Genomic DNA, 18,125 nt, shown 5'->3' with positions numbered 1-18,125 from the left:
TTGGCCATCGGGGAAGGGCCGCGCCCAGCGATTGGCCGGAGGTGCGGTGGCGTGGCTGGTGATTGGCGGAGGGTGGCGGAAGGAGCTGGCCGCTGGGGCCGGGGGGGGGCAAGATGGCGGCGGTGCTGGAGGTGGAGGTTGGAGGCCCCGTCGAGCGCGATGTGGAGGAGGTAGCGGGGGGTCGGGGTGCGCACGGAGCGGCTCTGGGGCTGCGGGGGGGCCCGGGGCCGGGTGCTGGGGCGCCGGGGGCTTGCAGGGTTGGGGGGCGAGTGGGTGTGGGGGGCGGTAGGGCTGGGGGGGCTGGGGCAGGGGGGCTCTGGGAGCTTCTGAGGGTCCCTGGGGCAGGGGGACATTGGGGGTCCCTGGGGCAGGAGAGCACTGGGAGCTTCTGGGGGTCCCTGGGGCAGGGGGACATTGGGGGGGCTCTGGGTTAGGAGGACATTGGGGGTCTCTGGCTTAGCGAGACATTGGGGGTACCTGAGGCAGGGGGAAGCTGGGAGCTTCTGGGGTTCCCTGGGGCAGAGGGAGATTGGGGGTCCCTGGGTTAGGGGGACATTGCAGGGCTCTGGGTTAGGGAGACATTGGGGGTCCCTGGGGCAGGAGGGCAATGGGAGCTTCTGGGGGTCCCTGGCACAGGGGGACATTGGGGGCTGCTCTGGGGCAGGGGGAAGCTGGGAGCTTCTGGGGGTCCCTGGGGCAGGGGGGCATTGGATGGAAGTCCCTGGGGCAAGGGAACATTGGGGCCCCCTGGGGCAGGGGGATACTGGGGGGGCTCTGGGTTAGGGGGCCTTCGGGCTCTTTCTGATGAGCCGCAGTGGGTCTGCAGGGCCCTGGGGGGCTGTGGGGTCCCCGAGGGTCTCGGAGGCACTGGGGCGGGGGGCGAGGGGCTGGATGTGGATGGAGGAGTTGCCCGGAGGTGGGCAGAGGAGGCTGGGGGGAGCAGGGGGAGGAGGCGGTGCTGGAGAGGAGGCTCGGGGACAGCCTTGAGCTGTGTGGGGACACGGCACACCGGGGTGCCCGGGGACGAGCCCCGCTGAAGGACTTTGCATCCCTGAAGGGGCCAAAGCTCCTGTTTCCAGACGGGGTCCCCAAAGCCGGTGCCGCTGAAGAGGGGCCCTGCAAACACCAGCTGGGCCCTTCGGCACCTGCCAAGCTTTTCTGCTGTTCGTTCATTCCCTGACCGTAAAACTCGCTGCTGGAAAAGCCACGCAGGACCAGGGTGGGATTTGCATTTCGGAGAACACGGGAGCACGTGGGGCTGCTGGGGGTGCCCTCGGACGCCGGCAGCGTTCCCTCCTGGCAGCGACTTCTGCCTGTCACCTTGGTGCTGCGCCGTGCGGACTTCCGCGCCGAGATAATTAGCGACCCTTGTTGCTCCTGGGGAATTAAAGCCGTGTGAGACAGAGGCTTTAATCGAAGTTCCCGCTGTTCCCATGCTGGCGTTCGAGCGTTCCTGGAGATGAAAAATTACAAAGCTGAAAAAAAGAAAATCTGCTCGGAAAGCTGGAACTGGGAGCAGGGGCTTGCCTGCTTCTGCGCAACTGGAGCACGGCGTGTGCGTCTGCCACGGTGTGCCTGCCGCCGCGCCGTAACCGCACTGCTGTCCCGGGCTTTGCCGCGGCTCTTCGCCGTCACCCGCGCGTCGGGCTCGGGAGCTTTCCTTCCGCTTGTGGAGCGGCTCCGTGTGGAACCGCGGGAGCAGCGGCACAGGGGGGGACAAGACAGCTGCTGCAGTTGGGGGGTTTTCAGTGCTTTTCCTCAAGGATTGGTAGTTTGGCTTAAAAATTGTCAGGTGCTGAAGGTTGTGTTTGGGAAGTTTACCGGCAGGGTCAAGTTGTGGAGCTTCCCTCGCGTACGGCTGAGCTGTGTGAGCGAGGCGAGACCGTCTGCCTGAAGCGCGGCGAGAGCTTGTGCGTCCTCCCTGCGCCGCATGTCGCTGCCGAAGAGCGGGCGCGGTGGGGTGACAGGAGGATTCAGCCTCAAATCCAGTGACCGAACGTCTTAAGCCACGAATCGGTCGCTCTTGAGTTGCCGCTTGTTGTATTTTAACATATTTACTGGTGGCTTTTTATGCCGGAGAGGTGTTTTACCAGGCAGGCTTTGAAGAACGCAAAGGTGTACGTGTGCGCGTGGGAAGCAGGCTGTCCGAGCCCCTCTCTGAACAAGCGAGCCTGGCATCCTCCCCTGAACCTCTCCCATCGTGATAAGCGGGACTTAAAGCAAGGGCTTAAGCAAACGGTAGACTGTTGCACTCGTCAGCGCCTTAGTTCAGTGCCAGCAGCAGATGGGAAACCTCTTCCCTGTAAAAACGTGGAAGATTTGAAGCCTCGGATCCTCAAAAGTGAAATTCCTGTTTTTCAGTCCAGTGGGAAACAGCTTTTGGGGCTGGCTGAGAGGGCGTCGCGAGGAGGCAGCCGATAAGGAGGTGTGTGCAGGGCTGTGCTTATCCCTGTGCTGTGATTCCACAAAGCCCGCGTCCGTCGCGACAAAATCCCTCTGCTTGTGTTGTCCTGAGCTCTCGGCAGCCCTTTGGGCTGCGCGGTGGAGATCCGAAAGCAGTTTCACGTTTCGCTGGGTGCGCCCGTGCGGGATAAACGCCGAGTGCCTGCTTGTAACTCAGGCTGTCCTCAAAGGTTTCATTTACAATTATCGAAGCGTTTGATCGGTCGGGGCCCATCTGCTCCCTGCCCGTTGTTACTGCGCTGTTTTATGAGCAGGAGAAACGGGGAACTGAGATTCCAAAATTTCCTCAGACTTCCACTAAAGAGCCCTGCCTCTTCAAAACCTGCCTCGGGCGAACGGCCAGGCTCTTGGCGCTCTTGAGATTTACCTTCCAGTTGCTTCAGGTTGTTCCCAGTGGGTGATGTGAAACAAATACTGGGGCTGTGGGAAAGGTGAGATCGGGTCCCGGGCGTCCCGGACCCTCAGCCCCCGCGCCTCTGCCCGGTGCTGTGCGCAGCAGGTGCTGGGTGCCGTTGGTTTCGATGGCCAAAACGCAGCGGAGCCGCACAACGGGAGCCGTAGGCTGGTCTGTAGCTTGGAACTGAAATCAGCAGCTGCTTATTCTCCATCCTCGAGACGTTCTCCTTACCTCCTTCCCAGATTTAGCGGGTAAGAAGATTACAACCGGCTCGCGGCAGGGCGGCTGGGACGTGTGCCTGGAGATCCTCCTGTCCCCACGCTTCTGGACTGCGAGAAACGGGCAGTGTCGGGTTTTGCATTACAGGCGAGCGCAGCCGTTGCCTTTTCCTGGAGGGAGGTAATTCTCTTGACCGTCCCGGTGACGGGGATCGCAGGTTTGTGGTGGCTTTGGGGCGTTAGCCCCTGCCGAACACTGGGGAGCGGCGTGAGTTTCTTCCAAAGGCCGCGACGCCGTGTCCGAGGAAGGAATTAGACTTTAGTCATAGATACCCAATTTCTCCCAGTCATCACCCAGAGGGAGCTGGGGTTTTCGAGCGGTTTGTGAGTTAGGGAGCAGGCAGAGGGCAGAATATGTCATTCTTGATTCCTTATTTTTTTAAAAAAACAGTTTATTCTAAGAGCTCTAGCTGGTCTCACACAGCGGGTCCTGGGCTGGTACCGGCAGCGGGAGTGGGTTGGTGCTCAAGGCTTGGTGGAGGAGACCCTCAGATCCTTCGGTCATCCTCGTGGCTCTGGCCTAACCCCTCTCTGGTCTGGCAAAGGGAGATTCAAGAGCAGAGGCTCTTCAGCCTAGCTGACGGGGATAGAAAGGGACCCAAAAATTGGGTGTTAAAACGAGACAAACCCGAACTAGAAACAGAGCGAACGCCTAAAGGCGAGAGCAGGTGCTTCCTGGCACCGTCTCTCGCGCTTGGATTCACCATCGCTGTTCATTTTTAGAACCAAAACTAGACTTCTGTGCTAAGAGAGCGTGCGGATCGAGGAGGAGTTAACTGGAAGGGCCGGCTTGGGGTGGCCGCGCTGCCAAGTCGTGTCTGACAGTCATCAGATCGCTCCGTCTCTGCCTGAACGTCCCGGCCCTCGCGTCCCGGCCCCCCTTAATGAAGTTATTTCGGGAGCTTTACGCTCTGGGGAATCTGGCGAAGCTCAGTCCCTGTCACTGAGGGAAAATCGTGTCGGATGCTGCGGGTGCTCGCACCTGCGAGGACAGCTTAGGCGGCGGTTGCTGTTGGCTTTGGGGACGGCTAGGTAGGAAGCCCTCTTTGTGAAATGCCAGCAGGATTTCCTTAGGGTTTGGGGCTGCGAAGGCTTTAGCTCGTTTGCCGGAAGAATTTGTAGGTTTGGGGAAGACACTGAAGGAAGGAGGCCGAGAAGTGTTCCCTAAGCATGGGGCAGGCTGGCGCGGATGGAGCGGCTGCTGGTGCGGCACAGAGGAGTGAGCAGACGCCAGTGTATAGGGGAAAAAAATAATTGATGTGTTTTGAAGGCGCTGGACTGTCCGTGGTTGTAAAATGTCCTCCTCCGGCGAGGACTGGGGGGAGCAGGGATCTCCCGGGGGTGGCAGCGGGTGACGTCCCAGAGCTCGTCGGGGGATTGACCTGCGCCGGAGCTGAGCTGGGCCAGCCAGCACTTGGCGTTTCTCAGCTTCTCCCGCTTGCAGTGACTTGAGAACATTTAAAAAAAATCTGTTTTTTACTGTTTGTCGGAGCAGTTGTTCTAACTACGAATTGCATAGCTGACTTTTTGAAGGGAAAGCAGCGACTGAACTGGTTAATCTGGACGTGGATGCTTTAGGAACAGAAGAGCTGGGGGAATTCGGGCGATACGAGCGCGCTTCTCGGAGCCGGTGTCAGATCGTCACCACCTACACGCGGTTTCCTACGCAAGCAGCAAGCTCGAACAGGGATTTTCATCGCTCTGTATTTTGCATCTGAGTACTGAAGTGCTTCTCGAAGGCCTCGGGGACCGAATCTCTCGCAGGTGTTGCTCAAGGGTGGAGCACAGCAGATGTGTAGCAGCAGGCAGACGGATTGCTGCCACGCGTGTGCCTCCCTGCCGCCTCACTCCGGGGTATAATTAGGTGCCGCAGAGGAAGCGAGGCGGCCGCACGCGTCCTCAGCCAAGCCTGGGTGCCATCGGAGGTGCTGGCTGCGAGACACCTATTTGCGGAACAGCCCCGAGGGATCTGCCGCGCGTCACCGGCGGTGGTGGCGTGGCACCGTGCGTCTGCCGCACCGTCCCCGGGAGAGCCCGGGGGTAAAGGTTGAAGCCGAGTTGGCGGCTCTGTACCCGGTGATCAGAGGCTGGGGCGAGGTGGAGCCCGTTCCTGTGTCCACATCTCCGGCGTGTGAAGGAAAGCGCGATAACAAAGTCCTTGCCGTGACTTGTTTTTGATCTTTCTTCTTACGGCTCCGTGCCTGCTTGCTGGTATCCGTCGGGTGCGGGTCATTCGGGGCTGGCCAGCCCTGCGTTCGGCTGTGGCTGTGCCGGGGGCAGAGCCGGCCCCTTGGCCGTGCCGGAGGGTCTCCAGCCAGGTGGGGTTTCGCGTCTCGCCCAGGAAAAGCCACGTGAAGTCAGAGCTGCGGGATTTCGTTTGCTGCATCCCCGGCGCCGTGCATCAGGGTTTGCGCTGGTGCTGGGACAAGTGCCGCCCGTGCAGGGATGTGACCGGTGCTGGAGGCCTCTTCAGCTCTTGTGTAAAGATATAAAGCTCCAAGAGAAAGCTGAAATGCGATGTCGAAGGTCCCCCCAGCCCTCCCCGGTCTGAACGCCTCGTGGTGAGAGCATTCACACCGAACCTCATGGCGGGAAACGGGATTCTGCGAGACCCGGCCTCTGGGCGAGGCTTGGGTGCTGCTCGCTTGCAAGCTGCGTAGGTTAGCACAGAGTCGCAGTTCTGCAGAGGGCGGCTTTTAAATCACTGTAGTCCGGTTCCTTCTGTCCCCTAAACCCGTCACGCGGAGGATGTCCTTAACCCCCCGCGTCCAGCCTGGCGGTTTCGGCTTGTGTTAAGCACGGATTAGGCCAGCGCATCACCTCTCATCCCTAATAACAGCAACTCCTGTCGCTCTTGGTTGCTCCTGTCGGGCAAAAACTTTGCTGCCTGTAACACTTGGGAGAAACTTCCAGCCCTGTCAGCAAAGCAAGTCCTAAATCTTTCTTTTTCCCCAATTCTTTCTGAAAATTTTTTTTTGGCGATGGTTTGTTGCTGGCGTGCAGACGCCATCCCCTGTCCTGCAGACGGGTGGGATTTTGGACTCCCTGTCCTGTTTCCGACCTGTGCTGGGATCGCTCCTCTGTGCCCAGAGACGCCCGGCCGGGTTGTGAACCTGGGACTTAAACCAGTTCCTCTGGCACGTGTAGCGCGGGGTGGTGGGCAGAGCCGTGGCTGCGGCGAAATACGGGGGCGTAAGGGGAAAGGTACTCGCAGGCGGTGGAGGAGCAGGGGGCTCGCAGCTCTGCCGTGCCGCCCGGAGGGTCGAAGGACAGCGCTGGGCCGTGGTGTCGCGATGGGCACCTCGAGGGTTTGTTGTTTAAAGCTTCTGAATCCAGGGTTTTCCTTCTTTAAGTTCTCGAGGAGCGGCCCCGGGGGTCTCGCGGGATGGCTTTGCAGCTGAGGCCGCTGCCGGCACCCAGGGGGTCTCGCCAGGAGATGAAGGAGCCGGGTGCCGCCTCGGTGTCACCTGCGGTGGCCAGGCAGCGCAGCCACAGCACAGCCTCGCTCGCCTGGGGCATAAACCAGCCTCTGCACTGCTTGGGGGGCTGACGGAAATACGTTATCCCTCCTGGGCTGGTACTCCTGCTCCCAAACTTCAGCGGCTGATTTCTTCAACATTGTTTTTGTTTTTTTTTTTCCCCCCAGGTCGATCTTTCGCACTTGTCCCCAGAGGAGAGATGGAGGTGAGTCTGTGTTGCGAGGTGAACCGACGCGTACAGCTCGAGCTCCTGCTCCTGCCCGCAGCGACCAGCAGCGCAGCCCCTGTTCGCGGCGGGAGAGGACAGGGTCAGCCTTCCCTGCGCAGCGTTACTTGTTAGGGGGAAGCATGAATTGTCGTAAAAGGCAGCACTAATGTTTTTCTTTTAAACCGCTTCTAGTTATTCCTGCTCTTCCCTTAGCCAAACCAATTTCAGTCAGACTCTTGTTGAAAACCGTAGTAAGACTGGTCTTCTCTCAGTGTTAATTCACAGAGGACGAATTAAGGTCAGAGAATTTGGCATATTTGTTGGGTTTGGATTTTTCCCCCCCCAACTTGAACTGTCTTGTCAGCGTAAGACCGAGGTGTAAGGGTGTTACAGGTCTTAATTCTGCCTTGGCTTTTGATCAAACAGCACAAGGTGCAAAGAAACCCCAGGTGTCTGTAGAGCATCAGTTTGGAAGTTGCTTGCTCCAGGATGCAAATGGGGTTGCCCAGGGCAGAGCGAAGCGATTTGCTGGGGTTTGAGGGTTTTGCTGGCTGCAGACCATGCCCCCCTGCCCTTCCAGCCTTTCCCTCGCTGGGCGAGAGGGAGAACGGTGCTGGTGGCTCTGAAACGGGGCTGAGGGTTTGGTATTGAGGGTTAGCGCACGCTCGTGGTGTCAAACGGCCCCTCGGCTGACGCTGTTGCACCGCTGAGCTGCCGGGTGAGCTACGCGAAACGTGCACTCCACGTTTCTTAGTTCAGGTACGTCAGCGTGAGTTCTCTCTGCCTCGTTCGCACCGGGATGGGCTGGATAGCAGTCCTGGCTTTCGCAGTTTAAAAATGAGCTGGTCTCAGAGCAGCCTTTTGTCCTTTCTCCTCCGGACTGCCACACAGCACCCATCCCCACCACGCGCCTTCGTGGTGTCTCTCGCTCTGCTCTTCCTGGCTGCCCCGTGCCGAGGCATTCGTCGGCCCCGCCGTGCCGTTAGCGCGCGGTCTGTGCCCGCCTGCTCTTCAGCCGCCTTTTCCCTGTCGTTGCAGGGTGGAGCACGCGCGGATGCACGCCAAGCACCGTGGGCACGAGGCTATGCATGCCGAAATGGTCCTCATCCTTATCGCCACGCTCGTGGTGGCACAGCTCCTGTTGGTTCAGTGGAAACAGAGGCACCCTCGCTCCTACAACGTAAGTGTCTCCCGCGCAGCCCTTTTGTCTCCGAGGCTGGATGCCAGTGCTGAGCGATGCCGTCCGTTAGCTGATGAGAAGTGTGTCCCTGTTTTTCTCCTCTTGCCTGGTGTGGAGATCATAGAATCACAGAATCATTTAGATTGGAAAAGACCTCTGAGATCATCGAGTCCAACCGTTAACCCAGCGCTGCCAAGGCCACCACTAAACCATGGCCCCAAGCCCCACATCTCCCCGGCTTTTAAATCCCCCCAGGGATGGGGACTCAGCCCCTGCCCTGGGCAGCCTGGGCCAGGCCCTGACAGCCCTTTGGGGGAAGAAGTTTTTCCCCATACCCAACCCAACCCTGCCCTGGCGCAGCTTGAGGCCGTTCCCTCTCGTCCCAGCGCTTGTTCCTGGGGAGCAGAGACCGACCCCTACCTCGCTACAGCCTCCTTTCAGGAGATACCCTCGTCTGCCCAGCAGCGTGTGGGGATTCCAGCCAGGGATGAGGATGGACGCGCCTGGAGGCCTCAAGTTTCTGTTACAAGAGGTGCTTGCCCAGCAGCACTGCCTGCTGAGCAGACCTACCGCTTGTCAGGGACTGCTGTTTTACCAGAACCAACCTCACTCTGACTTCCTTATCATAATTAATGTTTCCAGGCAATACCTGTAATCCTCTATGAACTTTAAACCGAACTGTTTGCCTGTTCCCTTCCGACAGCGCTGCAGGAACTCAGCTGCACGGCCATAGATCCCTTTTGGGAACAGGCTGTAGGGCAGAGGCGAGCCTGAAACCTTCCCCTGCGCCCGTCTCCTTGTTTAATACTTGCCTGAGGTGTCTGCGGTTGCAGCGTTCGGGACCAGGAAGGTTTATATAGACTTCTTACAAGAACTAGTTGGGCGGATCATCTCCCGTACCTCCCTCTGGAGATGTTCCCTCTGCGTTCTCCCTCCAGCTCTAGCCTTTTGCTACCAAAGATTGCCCGGCTGCTGCCCCAACTCCCTCAGTCAGGCTCCGAGCCTGTTCGCTGGGTGCCACGGACCAAACCTCCCGCGTTTCCTGGTGCCATTCAGGGCCCTTTGATGCAGGCAGAACGGCTGCCAGGGCTGGCAGGGCATTCCTGATGTCTGATGAGCAGAGAACCCGCTCAAAATGCCTTTCCTCTGTTCCTGCAGATGGTGACCCTCTTCCAGATGTGGGTAGTGCCTCTGTATTTCACCATCAAGCTGTACTGGTGGCGGTTCCTGGTAATCTGGGTCCTCTTCTCAGCGGTCACAGCTTTTGTCACCTTCAGGGCAACTCGAAAACCTCTGGTACAGACGACGCCCAGGTTAGTACCCGTGTTCCTCCGCCCCAGGGTAACCGTTACAAGGAGCTCTTTCCAGTTTCGCTGCCGCAAGTCGTTGTCTTAAACTTTGCACCCCGGGGGTGCGCAACCCCTGCTCGTGCTGCCCGCGTCGCTCGGTGTGAAGTGCTAACCGGCTGCTGGCAGCCAGCCCGGTGCACGCGGTACCCGAGCGGGTGGCGGAGAGGCAGGTACCGCGTGGGCTGGTAGCCTCGCCGAGGGCATTCCCAGCGTGAAGCACGCTTGCTTACGGCCTTGGGAGATCCCGAGGTTTCTAGTTTGGAAGTCAAGACCGTGAGCGGCCCGTGGCGGTGGCGGATCTGTAGCTTGAATTAGAAATTTAAAGCTCTGTTGGCCGTGCGTATGGGTAGGTGAAGCGTCTGCAAACAACACCATCCAGGTTTAAAAAGTAAAACTCTTTCGGTGCTTGGTGCAGCTTCATTCAGGAAAAATTCAGAAAAAAATCAGAAAAAAGTAGTTAAATTCTTGTTTTAATTCTTTACAGGCTGGTTTATAAATGGTTTCTACTAATATACAAGATCAGCTATGCCACTGGAATCGTAGGGTACATGGCTGTGATGTTTACACTTTTTGGTCTTAACTTATTATTCAGGTGAGTGAATCTTTCGGGTCCCCCTCCCGGGGCGGGGGATGTAACATGCCGTGTGGAATAAAGCGTTGGCTGCGACTCTGGAAAAAGAGTTGTCGTAGTAATCTGATGAACGGGGCCAAAGAGGCTCCTGGGGTGTCCTCTCCCTGCTGGGAGCATCACGGGTGAGATGCTGGTGCCTGAACCGGTTCAGGTCGCTGGAGAGCTCTGCTCAGCCGTGCCGGCGGCTCCTCCAGCTCTGCGCGCGTCCAGCCCGGGGGCAGCAGCGGGATTTTCTTTGCTGCCCTGATAAAGAGGTACCTGCAACAAGCAGCCAGCCCAGGTGTGGTAGCGGGGGACCCTAGCCCGAGCCATCTTTGTGTTTAGAGAGGTCGATTCCATCTCTGGAATGCGAGCAGACCTGGCAGCTGCCTGCAGAGATGTGGAAGTGTTAACTGGGAGCTTACTGGGAGCTGACCTGGTGCACGAGATAGTTGGAGATTGCTGCAGTTGCTCGTTCCAGAGGCTGGTGAGGGCGATGGGCAGCAGGTATTCGGCAGCTGGGGTGTTACACCCACAGCTCCCTTCAAACGCTGCTTGTTGACGGCCAAGGTGAAGCGTCCCAGGAGCAGGGACTGGGGTTGTGCTGGGCAGGCACTGGAAGACCTCTGCGGGTGCTGCTTCCCAGTGACGAGCGTCCGCTGCCTTGGTGGACCGCGCTTGCAACGGAGTTAGTGCCGAGGGCTGTGTCAGCGCGTGGGCTTTGCACCCCTGCAGCCCCCCAAAAAAAAGCTTTTGATGTCGTTTGGGCTCTTCTGTTGTAGAATCAAACCAGAAGATGCGATGGACTTCGGCATCTCCCTCCTCTTCTACGGTCTTTACTACGGGGTGCTGGAGCGGGACTTTGCCGAGATGTGTGCGGATTACATGGCCTCGACGATCGGGGTGAGTTAACGCCGTGCTGTCCCCCAGGCGAGGGTCCTGCCCCGTTACGGGGGGGCCTGGGACGAGTCAGGCACAGCAGTAGCTTTTGCCTCCCCCAAATGGGAAAGTGCGTCAAGCTCCCCCCTTGAGGAAGGGCTCCCTGAGGCTGCTGCCCTTCCCGCTGTGCTCTCTCTGCGCCCACTACCCCGGTGTCTGGGCTGGGAGGTTTCTGACGTAACAGAGTTGCTCTGAGATCCTTCCTTAAGAGCAAAGCCTCTGCGGGTGTCCCCTCATCCTCAGAAGCACCAGAAATGAGGAGTGGAAGGATCTGTTCAGCCCCTCTAAACTCCTGACAAATATTTCTCTACCTGGGCCTTTAACATCTCCCGTGCCGAAGAGCGCTCCCGTTTCTGGGGCCGCGCTGCGGGTGCGTTAACTCCTGACCTGCGGCCACCAGGGAAGGATTCGCGCCGTGGGCTTCCTTCTGCTGCTCGTACCCACTGCAGCTCCTGCTCCCTGTGGACAGAGGCCGCGGTCCTGCGTGCCTGCAGCAGTGGCCTGAAATCTGTAGCCCACTCACCTGGTATCAAAATAACCCACTATACCAAAAAAATAGGTGACCTAGGGCGCCGGTGGAGTAGGTCATGTTGCTTCTTTGCAGCAGCTCTTTAGGGTCTTGGACTTTGTGTTTCCTCCTCTTCCTCCTCTCCGAGCTTTCCGCTGCTGCTCCGTGGCGGTGCTGCCTGGCAGGATGGGGGAGCCCCAGCCCCTCGCCAGCCGCCTTCTGCTCGCACTGGGACACCTTGGCAGAGCTCGGGTCCCGCCCCAGGTGGGTGGTGGGCGCCCAGGACAGGCCTGCGGCAGCCCGGGCGCTCCCCGAGGGTCTGGCCTGGCCGCAGGGCTGCCGGGAGGACGCTGCCGCCAGCTGGCACGGCAGCCCCAGGGCTCCGTCGGGTGCTCGGAGCGAAGCTGTGCCAGGTCTCTGCCTGAGACGTGTTTTGCTGATGGTGCTAAACTAGGAGGAGCTGTGGACACCCTTGAGGGCAGAGAGGCCTTACAGCGAGATCTGGATAGACAGAGCTGGGCAATCACCAGCCGCACGGAATTTAACAAGAGCAAGTGCGGGATTCCCCACCCGGGACGGGGTGATCCTGGTTCTAGGTACAAACCGGGGGACGAGAGGCTGGAGAGCAGCCCCGCGGAAAGAGATCGGGGGGTCTGGGTTGACGGCAAGTTGAACACGAGCCAGCAGCGTGCCCTGGCAGCCAAAGGGGCCAGCCGTGCCCCAGGGCGCATCCAGCACGGCACCGCGAGCCGGCCGAGGGAGGCGACTGTCCCGCTCCGCACCGCGCTGGGGCGGCCCCACCTCGAGCGCCGGGTGCGGTTTTGGGCGCCTCAAGGCAAGGCCGTCAAACGATGAGAGCGTGTCCGGGAGGGCGACCGAGGTGGTGAAAGGTGTCCAGGGCAAGGCTTAGGAGGGGCGGCTGAGGGCACTTGGCTCGTTCAGCTTGGAGAAGAGAGGGCTGAGGGGTGACCTCATGGCTGAGGGGTGACCTCATGGCTGAGGGGTGACCTCATCACAGCCTACACCTTCCTCAAGGGGGGCAGCGGAGGGGAGGTGCTGAGCTCCTCTCTCTGGTGACCGGCGACAGGACACGAGGAAACGGGACGCAGCTGCCTCGGGGGCAGTTCAGGCTGGACACGAGGAACAGGTTCTCCACTGAGAGGGCGGTCGGTCCCTGGAAGGGGCTCCCCGGGGACGTGGTCACGGCCCCAAGGCTGTCAGAGTTCAAGGAGCGTCTGGACGACGCTGTGAGTCGTGGTTTGGTGTCAGGCAGGCCTGCGGGGAGCAGGGCGTTGGACGCGATGATCCGTACGGGTCCATTCCAACTTGAACTATTCTGATTCTGTATCTCCCTGCTCCTGGAGACCCGGCTGCGTGCCTGCGCCCCCCTGCGTGCTGTGTCAGGCCGGTGCTGAGCCAACAGGCTTGGAAATGGCGGGGGGTGGCTGCTCTGCGCTTCGCTCTTTGTCCGTCCGAGCTTCAGGGACCCGTGGGGCTGGAGGCTCAGGCCGCATTCGGCTGCCAGCCCAAGGCTGTCATCTTGCCTCAAAGCTGTGACCTCCAGCTTGTCCTGCTCTCGCCCCAGCCTCTGCCCTCGCTGCCCGGCATGGGCGCACCGGCCCCGGCAGGCAGCTGACGACTCACCGGGCCGTCGTGGAGCGAAGGGGGGTGGTCCCCGGCACGGGGAGGGGGCGCGTGGGGCTGGCAGAGGGGCCGGGGCGTGATGGGCCACCACGTCACTGAGCCGCTCCCTGTCCTGTTGTAGTTGTTTCCCACAGCCGGACCTGTAACAAGGTTTTTAAGCCCAAAAGGCCGAGGCTGGACTCCTCGGGCACTGACCCCAGCCCTCCTTAAAGCTTAGCCGCGCCGACGCGGGCGTGGGACGCGTGCCCTCCCGCTGTCACCGCTCTCCCTCTGCTCTGCCCTCGCTCAGTTCTACAGCGCCTCGGGGATGCCCACCAAGCACCTCTCCGACAGCGTCTGCGCCGTCTGCGGCCAGCAGATCTTCGTCGACGTCAACGAGGAGGGGATCATCGAGAACACCTACCGCCTCTCCTGCAACCACGTGTATCCTTCTCCTCCGGAGCCAGCCCCTCGCCTCGCCGGCTCCCCGCCGGGGCTGGCAGCAGAGAGCTCCTGCCCCGTGGCTTCCCCCGCCTGGGGTGCAGAAACGCCTGTCCTGGGACTGGGGGCCGTTCTGCTGATTTTGCACTTGATCCTTGCCTGTGTCACGGCTGACCTGGCGCGGGAAGAGGCAGAGTACTGCGTGTCCCTGAAATCACTTCCTCGCCGCCTCCGTCTGCGTTACAAGCGGTTGCTTCCTCTTCATTCCCCTCCCCAGCTCCCCCCACCCCGGCGGTGCTGCCGCGGAGCTCCACCTCACTTTCCAGCTGCCTTTGCCAAATCTGCTGGGACCTGTCTGTCCGGCGCTTGCCGCCGTGCCAGCTCCAGTGTGAGGTAGGGGCGTGAAATGTCCCCGGTCCTGCCGAGCTGGGCTGCCCGTGTCACACTGGCCCCTCGTCGGAGAGCCAGTGCTGTGAGTCCTGGCTGAGAGCCTCCGGAGGGAAGAGTCGGGGGGGAAAACACCGCCCTCGGCATCCCCCAGAAAACAGCCCCGCCAGTCTGGTGCCGCCGGTTGGCTCCAGCCGCGGCCCGGCTCCAGCCGCAGCCCGGCAGCTTCCTCCTTCCCCAAAACTCCTCCGGCTGCGCACGGGATTTTCAGTGCCCTCCCCGTCAGCTGACTGATGCGCAGTCGGTTTTGAAACTGGAAGTCCTGGCCATTGCTCAGCCCCAGCTGGGGCCGGATTGGGGTTTTTTCCGGCGGTGACTCAGCGGTGGAGCTGGGATGTCCTCTGGCACCGCTTGCGTTACTGGCTGCGAGGTGGTTTCCAAACTGCGACTGAGCAAAGGTCACGCTGGCAAAACACATTGCCTAAATTTAAACGCTGTTAAACTGTTTGGCGAGGTTTACGCTGGCCTGGCCCCGGCAACCGACCCCGCGCGGGGCCCGGGCCTCTGTGTCACCCGGCCTGCGGCGGCTGGCGGGATTCGTGGCTGTCGGGGGAGTCGGTGCTCGCGGCAGGGGCTGGCTGGCGGCCCGGCAACGTCAATGTTGGCTCCCGCTGCTGCACTCCATCATTGACCCTTGGTTTGAGCAGCAGAGGAATCACCTGGGGGAGTTTCTGTTTGCTCGGTGACACCCTCGTGCGTGGCGGAGTCCCCCGTCACGGCAAGCAGCCTCGCCTCGCCCCGGAGCTGCGCCGCGGGGCCCCGGCTGCAGCCGCTTCGTGTTTCCCCGCGACTTTCCTGGGCTGTGCTCGGGTTGGGCAAATCCTCGTCATCCGTCTGCCGTGACGGAGCATAGCTGGCTCCTGGAAGTCAGGCCCTGGGAGAAATTCCTTAAATATGTTGTTAATCCCCGAGAAGCCTTTGCAGGAGCCTTGCGTAACGCGCGCCGTCGAGTTTGCAGTGCTCTCCCGGGCTGTGCAAACCTTCCCGGTGCTCGGAGCCACGGCATTTCACAGCCAGGCACGTCCCTGCCAGTCCTCTGCTGCCGGCTCTCGCCCTCCTGTCCAGGAGATTCCCTGCAGCCTCTGCCCCGGTCGCCCACGTCGGCCTAACCCAGCCGCGGTGTGACCACGTGCCGCGCTACGTGCGCGCCGGCCGCCCTCGGTGAAGGGTTCGTTTCTCACCGGTGCCCGGCGCATCGGTTGTGGCCCTTGCGATGCCTCCCCGTCCCATGAGCCCCTTCCGCCGTGCCTGGAAGGCGCTGCACCTTCTAGGAAGGGACCGCGGTTGTGCAACGCGGCGTCCTTGCGCGGCGTGGATGTTTCCTGTCCCCCACGCCGCTGCATGGGTGACTTTTTTATTAAGCTCGATGGTTTCCTCCGCACTGGGTCATGTCCCCCCTCCTCCAGCCCCAGGTGGTTCCCCTTAACCTGCTGCTCCCCAGGTTTCACGAGTTCTGCATCCGTGGCTGGTGCATCGTCGGGAAGAAGCAGACGTGTCCGTACTGCAAAGAGAAGGTGGATCTCAAGAGGATGTTCAGTAACCCGTATCCTTTCTCTTCGTGGGACCCAGCACCTGGCACAGGGGCGCAGTGGGGAGAGCCCACCGGGGGCTCGGGGCCATGCCCGGGCGCTGCTGGCTGCTCATTTGGGCTCGCCTGGCAGCCCGGGCAGGTCGCTGCCAGCCCACAGGGGTGGCAGAGACCCTGCAAAACCTGTCCCCAAGCTGGGCACGTTGGCGCGGCCGTGGGCTCTGCCGGGGCTGCTGCTCCCTTGGGGGAGAGATGAAAATGTTCACAAAGCCCCTCATGGCTGACCCCCGACCCCTGCCCGCCGGCGGGGGGGCTCAGCCCCCACGCTCACCCCCGTCCCCCTCCCCACACCGCTGCTGGGGGTGGCTCGAGCCCAGGTTTTGCTTTCCCACCTCCGGACGTTCCCATGGGGAGCGTGGGTCCCTGCAGAGCTGGGCGCTGGGGTTGCTGCCTGCGCAGCGTGTGGGTGCCCTGGCTCGGAGGCAGCTCCTGCCCGTCCCACGGGAGGAGGAGGAGATGGTGAAGCCGGGCCCCCCACGTCCCACGGGACACGCGGCTGCACCCCAGACCCTCCTCGTCGCGGCGCAGCCGAGATGACCCTGGCCGGAGCCATCCCTCCCTGCCGCTGCACAGGGTCGGGGCTGCGTCCCCCCCCCCCGTCGCCCTGCGCGGTGGCCACTTTGGGTGGCTCCTCGGTGGGCCACGCTCCTCTCGCCCCTCTCCCCGTGGCTCTTTAACTCCTTCCCGCCCAGCTGGGAGAGGCCTCACGTCATGTACGGGCAGCTGCTGGACTGGCTGCGCTACCTGGTGGCCTGGCAGCCGGTGATCATCGGACTGGTCCAGGGCATCAACTACATCCTGGGGCTGGAGTAAGGGCAGGCGGTGGGGAGCCGCGGAGCCACGAGAGGACGCGTGCCCGGGGCAGGGGACAGCCGCCCGCCGGGGACGCTGGCTTTTCTCCGTCACCTCTCAGGACCTCGGCCGCCCCCGAGGACCGCGGCGTCGGGGACCGAGGGAGGACTCTGCCCTGGGGCTCCTCCCGCTAGGGCTGGGGGAGCCTTTTTTTTAAAAGCAATTATTTTAATGAGCGTATTTAAAACTTTCTATTGCAGACGAAGAGAGACGCGTGTCCCCTTTCCCTCCCCCAGCCCCTCTCCGGCCCTTCGCACGGCCCCGCCGTGCCGAGCTTTTGGCTGGGGGCTGTTCTCCATCTCCCTCTCCTGCCGCTCTGCCGGGAGAGGCGACACGGAGAGGGCCGAGGCTTTGCCGGCTCCGAGGCCGGCTCCCGGGAGCAGCCGTGCCGGCAGCGAGGAGGGGACGCGGGGAAGCAGGGTCAGGGTTGGGCCCCTCTGCTGCGGGGGGCTGCGGAGGAGAGGCGGCCCGGGGGGCTGGAGCCCGGCGCCCTGGAAGAGGGGACGGGGGGACGCTCGGCTGCCGGAGCGCCGCGGGCCGGACTCTTGGCCGCCAGGTCCCCTTCCCGGTGCCGTGGGCGCGCGGGGAGGAACCGAGCCGGTGACGGTGGGCTCTGCCTCGGGTCACCCTTTTGTACGCTCCCCTCTTTTCTACGTTCCTCCCCAGGGGCCGGCGGCCTTGCCTGGCTGCTGCGGCTCGGGGGCCAGCCGGGGCCCGGAGCGGTGCCGCGCCATTTCTCTCCCTGCGCCCCTTTCTCCGATGGTGACGGTACGTCAAGAGCAGCCCGAGAGCGGGCTGCCCCTGCCCCAGGGCTCCGGGGACGCCGCGCTGGCCGGTGTTTTTTTTGGCACTGTAATAAAAGGGATGGAGCGAAGGGCGCGGGCAGGGCTGGGCTGCTGCCGGCGTTTCCCTGCCCCGGCATCGCTCTGTGCCGTGCCGGCGTGCGGAGCCGTGCCTCCATCCCTCTTGCACAAGGGGTGTTGAGCTCGTTTTTTGGCAGCGGGGGGGGGGAGAGGTCCCCGACCCCCGGGCCCACCGGGGCTCGCGGGGGCCGGGGCGATTTTGGGGGTGGCAGGGAGTCGGCTCTGCCGGCGGCGCGGGGGTTCCAGCCGTGTCCCCTGAGGGTGCCGGGCTCTGGCAGGGGCACGCAGTGAGGGGACAGGAGGCAACGCCAGCCCGCTCCTGGGGCGAGGGGCTGCGCCGCTTCGCGTGGGGGATTTGGGAAGCGGCCGCGGCGCGGCTGGGCTGCGGGTGCAGCCTGGGCTGTGTCACCCGGGGAGACCCGGCGCGGCTGCGCCACGTGCCCCGCCGAGCCCTTTTGGTTTTCTTTTCGGGCGAAACCACATCACAATGTTGTGCCAAACACAGAAATAGAGTCCTGGAAACGCAGACGTGGCCCCGGGTTTTTCTTGATCGTCTTCCCTTGCCCCGAGGTGAGGCCGCGGTTGCTCCTCCTGCCTCCGCGCTCTCCCGGGGGGGATGGATGCCACGTGCGGCTGGGGACAAAGCACCCCCTCCTCGGCCCCTGCCCGTGGATTTCACCTCCTGGTCCCCCGAGCTCAGCTGGGCTGGGGTTTCATGGGCAGCAGGGCCGTGGTGGGGGAGCGGAGGGTGCTGGGCCATCCCCCCGCGGTGCCGCCTCCGGCCCCCGCTTGCCCGTGGGACCCCGGGGCCAGCGCTGGGGCGGCCCCGGCCACGGCGCGCACGGGCGCTGCGGGGAGGATGGGGCCGCTGTCCTCATCCTGGCGGGAGGAAGGGGCCGT

The 18,125-nt window shown here is 62.1% G+C and overlaps 1 protein-coding gene across 4 annotated transcripts; it reads left to right on the top strand.

The window, feature by feature from the left end:
* The first annotated feature begins 91 nt into the window (after positions 1-91).
* On the top strand, positions 92-17,751 carry RNF121 (ring finger protein 121). 4 transcript variants are annotated; one of them, XM_082304845.1, is made up of 9 exons: positions 92-170; positions 6,785-6,822; positions 7,864-8,005; positions 9,164-9,318; positions 9,839-9,946; positions 10,747-10,867; positions 13,345-13,478; positions 15,364-15,465; positions 16,203-17,751. In XM_082304845.1, the coding sequence occupies exons 1-9, from the start codon at positions 114-116 to the stop codon at positions 16,321-16,323; spliced, it is 978 nt and encodes a 325-aa protein (XP_082160971.1). In that variant the 5' UTR covers positions 92-113; the 3' UTR covers positions 16,324-17,751. The 4 variants fall into 4 exon arrangements, with proteins under 4 accessions (XP_082160971.1, XP_082160972.1, XP_082160969.1 ...); XM_082304846.1 differs by having other exon boundaries at positions 16,192-17,751; XM_082304843.1 differs by lacking the exons at positions 15,364-15,465; positions 16,203-17,751 and having other exon boundaries at positions 13,345-15,252.
* Positions 17,752-18,125: the final 374 nt, after the last annotated feature.

The sequence above is a fragment of the Platalea leucorodia genome (assembly GCF_965183815.1).
Source record: "Platalea leucorodia genome assembly, chromosome: 2".
Classification (NCBI taxonomy): Eukaryota; Metazoa; Chordata; class Aves; order Pelecaniformes; family Threskiornithidae; genus Platalea; species Platalea leucorodia.
Note: the sequence above shows the minus strand (reverse complement) of the source record. Positions and strands in the feature narration are given on the sequence as shown.

What these genes read in the sequence shown, in the direction of transcription:
- RNF121 (XM_082304843.1), top strand. Translation starts at nt 114, where the DNA reads ATGGCGGCGGTGCTGGAGGTGGAGGTTGGAGGCCCCGTCGAGCGCGAT. An exon ending in GGCACCCTCGCTCCTACAAC is followed by an intron (nt 8,006 to 9,163) that starts GTAAGTGTCTCC and finishes CTGTTCCTGCAG; the next exon opens with ATGGTGACCCTCTTCCAGAT. An exon ending in CTGGTACAGACGACGCCCAG is followed by an intron (nt 9,319 to 9,838) that starts GTTAGTACCCGT and finishes AATTCTTTACAG; the next exon opens with GCTGGTTTATAAATGGTTTC.